Source organism: Octopus sinensis, linkage group LG7 (assembly GCF_006345805.1).
Source record: "Octopus sinensis linkage group LG7, ASM634580v1, whole genome shotgun sequence".
Taxonomy (NCBI): Eukaryota; Metazoa; Mollusca; class Cephalopoda; order Octopoda; family Octopodidae; genus Octopus; species Octopus sinensis.
The window spans coordinates 28,297,235-28,307,234 of record NC_043003.1 but is presented as its reverse complement, the minus strand read 5'-3'; the positions used below and the strand labels follow the sequence as shown (position 1 = coordinate 28,307,234).

The window sequence follows — 10,000 nt, the reverse complement described above, 5'->3', positions numbered from 1 at the left end:
AGAAAGTGTCTTCTACTATAGTCCCGGGTCGTCTAGTGCCTTCTGAGGGGATTTGGTAGTCGGAAATTGTATGGAAGATGTGTGTGTATGTTGTGTGTGTGTGTGAGAGAGAGAGAGAGAGAGAGAGAAGAAAAAAAAAGGCAGAGAGGGGAACAGAGAGTGTGTGAGTATGTGTGCCTCTGTGTTTCTATGTCTCAACCGATGCTGGTTTGTTTACTTTCCTGTAATCTAGCGGTTCAGCAAAAGAGTTCGATAGAATGAATACCCGACTTTAAAATAGACAAGTACTGGGAGCGATTTGTTCGACTAAAAACACTTCAAGGCACTGCCCCAGCATGACCGCAGCCCAATGATTGAAGCAAGTAAAAGTTTTAAAAAATCTGACCGAAAACTTTTGAGCTGAATATTGTTCCTTGATAACTCATGTTATATTGCAAATATTTTTACTATTTTCAGATACATTACATTGTCCTGAAGAAGTTGATTCCTTCAATGGCAGTGGCATCTTATGGTTTGGCACACAGGTTGGGTATCACGACATTCAACCCTGTCCACCTGGAGTTCTTGGTAAGTCATTCGTTTCCTCTTAGCTTATCGGGCTTACGTATCGATATTTCATATATGTACTATATATTATATATACAGGGTGACCAAAAGTCCATAAATACTTAATATTCAAATTTAGTTATTCATTTCATTCCAATTATGAATGTTTGAAAATTGAATGCTGCGAGTTAAAATCATCATTTTTTTTTTTTCAACATTTGTCTATTTATTAGTGAAGTCTCATATGAAATAATTTTTTTGTTTTAATCTTGGAATAACGTGGGTTTTGATTTACTGTCAGGGGACTTTTGACCAACCCTGTATATGTTTGTGTGTGAGTGTATGTACGGCTATATAGATATATATATATACACACACACTAGCAATGCACTCCGGCGTTGCCCGGGTGTTATAACCTACAGTCACATAGTATTATTTCTTCCTTTTGTATCGGCAGAATCGGCACATGAGGATTATGAAGCAAACAACTCTTCTTTATAAACATGTTTTCGGTCATTTTCTAATGAACAACGCTGCAATTTCCGTCTACCAAATTCAGTTACAAGTCTGTGGTTGGCCTAGGGTTATAGTAGAAAACACTTGCCCGAGGTACCATGTAGAGGGACTGAACAATGGTACCATGTGGTTGGGAAGCAAACTTCTCAACCACTCGGTCAATCTTGCACCTAATACGTGTATGTGTGTGTGTGTGTGTGTTTTCATTTGTTGTTAAATCGAGTATTGTGTCCCACTATGTCTCAGCAATTCACCAAGCAGAGTTCTATAACATAAATACCAGATTGAAATACGTACTGAGGTCAGTATGATCAATTAAATTTTTGAAGGTGATATACCATCATGGCGACAGTCGAAAGACTAAACCCACTAAAATAATGTTTAAAGACTTAATGGCTACAAATTTAAGGTAATGGATTACTAACCACAAGATAATGAGTTCAAAACTTCGTATTGAACTTCTGCTCTATACGATAACACTATATGTACATCGCAGTCTACTTCACTTCCAACAATTAACAATTGTAATTTGAAGTTGAATGATCAGTAGTAAGAAAGGTATCCAGATTTCTTTAAAAATTATTGCGCAAAAATTCTGAGAAAAAGTATTTTTTTCACCACAACAAAACACACACACAGGTGTCTTTGTGGTAACTTGAGCTACTATAAATAGCAGCCAAATCTTTCTTAGAGCACACCTTTTCATCAAAAGAAAGACACAGATTTACAAAAAACTATGTGATGGCTCTGCTACATCAGAGGCAACTCTGCGCTACGCAAAACACAGACAAACATACTTCACATTAAAAGATTATGTACTAAATAATACAAATGAAGTTGATGGTATATCTTCGAAGTTTCATTCCCTCATTTTCTCATTATGCTCTGTGGAAAACATATTGTTCAGGCAGAGTTGATCTAAAGACCTCAAAATTATGCGACTGACCTCGTTTTCGTGGTTGGGAAAAGAGTTGTGCAAAATCATACTTTGTGCGTCGATTTCATAATTGTATGAAATAAAGCACAAATGATGAGAATACATAAATGAAATAAACGAAAGAAAAACACCCCTCAGACGCTATCTTACTATGGATTTTTATGGTTTCGACACCTTATGCGTGTTGCGTGCGTGCATGTGCATGTATGTGTGTATTCCCGCACGTGCGTGTGTGTGTGTGTGTGTGTGTGTGTGTGTACGTGTATGCGCGTGTGTGCGTGCATTTCGGAGTGGGTTGTCGACATTCCTCAACAACTTCAGCAAGAACAACAGTTACGGCAACAACAACAATAAACATACCGTCACCACCATCATTAACACATTGATATCACCGCCACCACTTCCATGACTAGTGTTACTATACTATCACCACCATGACTATAATTACTACATAACTAATATCACTACTATTAACATGGGCACCATCACTTACTTTACCATTACCGCCACCATCACCACCACCATCATCATTTTCTTTACCATCACCACTACCACCGCCATCACCACCATCACCACAACCATCATCATCTCTGTCACCTCCATCTCTACTATCACCGTCACAACCATCACCGCCGTCACCACTACCAACATACTCATTCCAGTCGTCTCTGTAGCAGCTGCAGTGTAGATGTGTCATCGGGTACATGGTGTCAGTCGGGTACTAAGGGGTAAACTTTATTACCAACTGCATCTGGCGGAAATCAGTGAAAAAAGGGTGGGGTAGGTAAAAACTGGTGGGCGTATCCCATATTTGCCTATTCTGTCGTGACAAACCCAGAATCAATCTCTACGTGGTTTCTTGACCTAGAAGAAATAACAGCCAAATACTTACCTCAAATCACACCCTGCCGTGCAATTTAGTTAATGTAACTTTCTTCAGATAAGCGCAAGCATGGCTGTGCGGTAAAGAAGTTTTTCCAACAACATGATTTCAAGTTCAGTCACTCTGCATGGCATACAGAGTAAGTACCCATTTGGGCACCCTTTTTTGTTTTTTACTATATCACCCGGCCGACCAATACTTTTTTGAGTGAATTTGGTAGACGGAAACTGTATAGAAGGCGGCGAGCTGGCAGAAACGTTAGCACGCCGGGCGAAATGCTTAGCGGTATTTCGTCTGCCGTTACATTCTGAGTTCAAATTCCGCCGAGGTCGACTTTGCCTTTCATCCTTTCGGGGTCGATTAAATAAGTACCAGTTACACATTGGGGTCGATATAATCGACTTAATCCGTTTGTCTGTCTTTGTTTATCCTCTCTGTGTTTAGCCCCTTGTGAGTAGTAAAGAAATAGGTATTTCGTCTGCCGTTACGTTCTGAGGTGAAATTATAACTTTGCCTTTCATCCTTTCGAGGGTCGATAAATTAAGTACCAGTTACGCACTGGGGTCGATGTAATCGACTTAATCTCCGTGTTTGTCCTGGTTTGTCCCCTCTATGTTTAGCCCCTTGTGGACAATAAAGAAATAGGAAACTGTATGGAATCTTCCGATGTATCGTCATCTACATATGAATGTATGTATGTATATATATGTATGTATTTACGAGCGTTTGTCTTCCCACACCACTTGACAACCAGTGTTGGCTTGTTTACGTCCCTGTAACTAAGAGGCTTGATAAAATATCAAATTTTGCCCGGCCGCCATCTTTGCACAAGGTTATGAAGGAAAGCATCTTGCTTTATTCTTCATCCTTTAAATCTTAAGAAGGTCGTCCCATTTATTGTGATCCTTTATAATGTACGGATTAAAGATTTGCCTTTTCTCCCCAAGAATCCAACTTCAACCATAAGTGTTGCACACATTTTGTTGCTCCAACGAGAGTAGGTATGAAACTGGAAGTATATTTTGGGCACTGGGTTTGCAAACTCCTTATCTGGAACCCCTTTGATCATAGATGTATCAGCTATACCAGGGCTAACCTGGGATTAAATAACGTCTGGCCGTGAAATACTTAGGTGCTTCTGTCTTAACGCAGTCTATTCCTTGCTTGATTAACTGAAGCTCTGTGCGTCCAGGGCCCATAAAAGAAGTTTCAAGAGCTGAATATGACTACTTCCAGGCCCAGTTGGGGTGAAAGAGAAAATCCTATCGAAATTCAATGGAGCTATGATTTTTTTTTTTTTTTTGGAAGGGGTCATCAGATATATAAGGGCTTTTTTGGCTTTGGGTCCCAAACCGATGAACTGGTTGACCCCCAACCCCTTTATAAGACCTGTATGTCTCCACCCTACTATTAATGGAGTTAATAACACCAAAAAATCATAAATGATTAATTATAAACATTTTTTTTTCTTAATTTCTCCCTATCCTCTTTTTGTTTTAGCTTTATTTTTTTTCTCGAAATGTCACATTCCTTGAAAACTAATTAGACACAGTTAATTTAGTGTTAACATGAGCATTAGGAAGATATCTAGAAGTAATTAATAATTGGTTACAGACAGGAAGAGTTTCAGATTCATCAAAAACTGAAATGGGTGACATAAAAAAAGCAAAATGCTTTGTAAATACAGATTATATGAACTACGAAATTAGTTAATGAAAAATAATTATTTTCTCAACCTTCAGAATGCCAACCTAACTTTGCTCATCCTACCGCCAATTATGTATTGAACCTACCGTCCATTAACGATTGGTACTTACCCAAAAGGTTAAAGTCGCTTGCCTCTACAATGTTCTGTCTTTCGATCGCGATCGGTTGAAGTGTGCTACTTAGTTCGAATCAGAATTTGGCTAATAAATAACTTTAGATTCTCGGATGTTAATTTTGAAGGTGAACTTTGTGGTCACACTGTCACAAGAATTCACTGAACCCTTGCAATTTCCTCTGCAAATGGTGGGAGAGACATAGGTGTGAAAGCGAGGAATTATTGAGAATTTTCTCTACACCCTTTAGAGGCGATGATCATCACAAGCGTATTGTTTAAAAGACTGAAATAGAAAATCAGAATAGAAGTCCTATCTGAAACTCTATGTGAAAAGTTTAATGGTCAGAAGAGTCATATATATGGCAATATGTGTTCGATAGACCCAGGAAAACCTGTGGGACAAAACACTGCATTTGAATGACGTCTTCGTTGACGTCAAGAAGATATTCGATACAGTAAACTAGTTTAATAGTCTCTAGAAGGTATTCTGGAGGTTTGGATGCTAGGAAACATTTATTTGTAAGATAGACTCCTTATACACTAATACTGCACAAATGGAATCCAGTTCTGCAAGGTTGATGTTATGATAGAAGTCAAGCATAAATGCATAGTAACACAAACTTCTTCAGATAATAGTCGTAACCCAACCCATATAGTGGCAATTTAGCAGAGTCGTTACAGTATTGGCTAGAATACCACGCGATGTTTTTCTGTTTTACTATCTGCGTTTTGAGTTCAATTTCCACCGAGGTCAACCTTGATTTTTATCCTCCCGGGTCCGATATACGACTAATCTAGGAATGTGAACTGACGCAATTATTAAAGGATCTTGCGATAAATTTTGTAATACAGAGTGCGGCCAAAAAACACGGATTCACCCTTCTTGATAAATGTTTCAGCAGCAAACGCACGATATGCATGTATGTAATTAAAAGAAGATACCATTACTATATGTCTAACCTTACTAGTGCTACAGTAGTGACCGAGTAAAATATGGGATGTTTTTCTACTGCACCTTGTAATTCTTTCGGTCCTAAGTTTCAATAGCAACGTCTGCGACGACACCAGTGCTTAGCTATATCGACACCATAGTCGGCAGCCTTTCCTTTGGATAAATATTTGGTATTATGAAAATGAAGGGGGACTTGTTCTTCATAGGAAACTGCCTGTCTCCTCCACCAAAAGGGGGAAAAGAATTCTTGCCTAGGCCTGCACATGACGTATATAGATGTATGGTCGACCTTGACCGAGGGAGACCCTAAAATACATTGTTCAAATACTGTCCATACAGACATGGGAAGAGGAAAGATTATCCTTTTTTCGTTAACATTTTAGTTGCTATTAGGTCACATATTTCTTTTGATTATGTAATGTAACGGAAGATGGGTGTGGACGTGTATGTGTATATATATATATATATATATACAGATATGTATGTATATATACATATATGTATATATACATATATATAAATATACATATATACATATATATATATATTACATATATATAATATAATATATATATATATATACAGATATCTATGTATATACATATATGTATATATACTATATATATATATATATATATACATATATACATATATATATATCCTTAAAATGTTTTAGCCCGTATATATATGTATATATATATATATATTATATTATATATATATATATATATATATATTATATATATTATATATCTATATGTATATATATATTACATATACATATATATTAATACATAGATACATATATATATACATATATATGTATATGTACATACATATATAAATATACATACATAAATACATACATATATATACATACACACACACACACACACACACACACACACCACACACACACATAGTATATATATATATATATATATATATATATATATATATACATATATAATATGGGTGGCTTATTAGTAATTTAACAACCTAAAGGCAAATTTATAGACGTCACTAAAGTGACAGAGGGTACAAAGTGGTACCGACGTTGCAAGAAATATATATCTGTAAGTATATACATACATACATACAGATTTGCTTTCCTTTTCAAACATTTAAAGCAACCCAACGATGGAGCTTCTATGCTAGAAACAACAGCCAAATCACTCTCAGATAATACCTTGCGTTCTTCATAAAGGTTAGGTGGAATTGGATGATACAGCCTTAGAGATACTATACACATACACAAAGTACCGGGTGGCACCTGTTGGAATGCGTCTAAACCATAGATCTGCCGGATCAGGGCCAACTTGAGACAAAACAACAGCTACATCTACGACATCAGCTTCAACTACAACATCAACTCGGTTGCAAGGTATTCAGGTCAGGTGTCAGGTTTCAGGATATCTTCCTCCTTTCGTCTCTCTGTCCTTCAAGTCTCGGCGGCTTTGTGAAAGGTCAGGGATCCTGCCTTTCCTCCTAACTAGGAGTGTTTTTCCAGAGGCCAAATTTCTTTTAGTTTCTATCCCAACATCTAAATGAAAGAACAACACACGACCCATCGAGCGATGCTCGGTCTGCCTGTAATAATACCGATATTACCTTCAGATTACAAGAAAAGGCATAATGTCCAATAACAAAACCTCGAAAGCTTGGCCGTAGATATAACAGCTCAATCATTCTCACATAACACTCTATTGTTTAAAAAATATTTTTGAATTCATGCAAGAACATACGAGCCAATGAGAGGTCCTCTACGTGATCGCTGGTCGCTAGTCATTGTAGCTAAATCATCCTCAAAAAACTTTCTTTTATATAAAAGAAAAATGAATATGGAAGAACATACGAGCCAATGAGAATCCTTATAAGAGATTACTTGCCCTGCTGGATGTAGTAACTAAGTCAACTCTAAACCTAAATCAAACTTTTATCTAAAAAAAAATCTAAGGGAAGGTGGAAGCATATAAGAGTCAATGAAAGTTCTTCTACTGTGTTGCTTGCTATGCTAGACATATCAGCTAAATCATCTTCAAACAGCACTCTGTTATCTAAAGAGTTAATGAAATACTCAAAGGACCACTTACCCTGCAAGATTTAACAGCTAAATCATTTTCAAATAATATTCTGCACAGGTGATACTCAGATTTTTAAGAGGGTTTTTTTTTTGCAGTACACACCAGAGATCAAATTAAAAACTCACTAATTACTTGGAACGTTACACAAAACTGCTGTTTAAAGTTAAAATTTGGGAAAAAAATATAGAAAATAAGTGTTTTATTTTATTTTTTTTTATAGTATCTGTCGTTATTTGACCTCAGGTAGGTCCTAGCTGAGCAGACTTCTGAAAAGAAGAGACTGTCGTGATGGGAGCACATTTGATTATGTGGTTCAGAGTTGATCTGTTGTTAAGAAACAACAATAACAACAGCATCATCAATATCAACATCATCATCATTATTAAAAACATCGACAAAGATAACGGAAACCGTAAAAAATGACAACAGAGTCAAAAAGAACAATAACAAAAACAACAAAAATCATAACCACAATTATAACTAGAAGAACAACTAAAATAACTACAACAATAGCAACAACAATCATGACAACAGCAACAATCACAACAGCCATAACAATAACAAACACAACATCACCAATAACAATTACAATGACAACATCCACAACAACACCCACAATAACAATTACAATAGCATTACCAACAACAACAACAACTACAACAACTACAACCAAAACAACAAAACAACAACGACCGTTGATGAAGTGAAACTGCCAGTGTCCCTCGTCCCGTTGCCCAGCAACGTGCAACGCCGTCGATGGTGCAGTTGCATCATGTATGGTGCAATCAGCTTATTGATCAGCCTTTATGTCTCTCATACATGCACAACTACCACTGCGACTGCGGCGATGTGTTGCATCAGCATTCATATATTGATGTATAATATGCAAATATACGCAGTTTCTCGGCAGTTGCTAAGTTGGTGTTTGCTGTGTGCATATGTGTGCACATGAGCGCTTGTTGCACAGACTGCTGCAACAATTATTTGCATACACTCTATTGGCGTTTTTTTGTTTTTAAATTTCACTAGATATTTTATTTACTTTACCCACCCAACCACTCAACCACAACTATTACGTGCATGCCTGTGCACCTACATCCCATTTGCCGTTCTGCCACTGTTCCACCGCTTCTGCGTCTGCGCTCAAACCATGTTACGTACCTATTTCTTTACTACCCACAAGGGGCTAAACACAGAGAGGACAAACGAGGACAGACAAACGAATTGAGTCGATTATATCGACCCCAGTGCGTAACTGGTATATATTTAATCGACCCCGAAAGGATGAAAGGCAAAATCGACCTCGGCGGAATTTGAACTCAGAACATAACAGCAGACAAAATACCTATTTCTTTATTACCCACAAGGCGCTAAACACAAAGAGGACAGACAAAGGGATTATGTCGATTATATCGACCCCAGTGCGTAACTGGTACTTAATTTATCGACCCCGAAAGGACGAAAGGCAAAGTCGACCTCGGCGGAATTTGAACTCAGAACGTAACGGCAGACGAAATACGGCTACGCATTTCGCCCGGCGTGCTAACGTTTCTGCCAACTCGCCGCCTTTGAACCCATGTTACGTACATTCTTGTGTACTTACATCCTATCAGCCGTTCCATTGCTTCTGCTTCTGCTCTCAGTCCATGTTACGTTTATTCTTGTTTACCTACATCGGCCACTCTGGAACCGTTCCACCTCTTCTACCTCAGATTCCAGCCCTCGTTACATTCATCCTTCTACGTCTTGTGTATCCACAACCTATCTGCCGCTCTGCCACTCCAAGTTTCTACCTCTGCTCCCAGCAGAAAGGATGAAAGGCGAGGTCAACCTCGACAGAATTTGAACTCAGAACGTAACGACAGACGAAATACCGCTAAGCATTTTGCCCGGCGTGCTAACGTTTCTGCTAGCTCGCCGCCTTATAAATTTGACGCCTATTTCTTTAATACGCACAAGGGGCTAAACACAGAGGGGACAAACAAGGACAGACAAACGAATTAAGTCGATTATATCGACCCCGGTGCGTAACTGGTACTTAAGGATGAAAGGATGAAAGACAAAGTCGACCTCGGCGGAATTTGAACTCACAACGTAAAGACAGACGAAATACGGCTACGCATTTCGCCCGGTTTGAATTACTTGCAATAATTACTATTCAATTGCCTCCGCTCAGCTCACCTCAAACCTACCACTAATCTACTCATGTCACATCTCAATGACCTCCTTTTCCACTAAGCCCCCATCCGCCACTCCTGGT

General features: G+C 38.0%; 1 protein-coding gene across 3 annotated transcripts in view; it reads left to right on the top strand.

The window, feature by feature from the left end:
* Window positions 1-10,000, top strand: part of LOC115213895 (cadherin EGF LAG seven-pass G-type receptor 1) — a 233,783-nt gene that overhangs the window by 115,263 nt on the left and 108,520 nt on the right. For all 3 annotated transcript variants that reach the window (XM_029782866.2, XM_036504669.1, XM_029782865.2), the window contains exon 8: window positions 457-567. In XM_029782866.2, coding sequence (XP_029638726.1) covers window positions 457-567 — 111 coding nt within the window. The remainder of the gene's footprint in view (window positions 1-456; window positions 568-10,000) is intronic.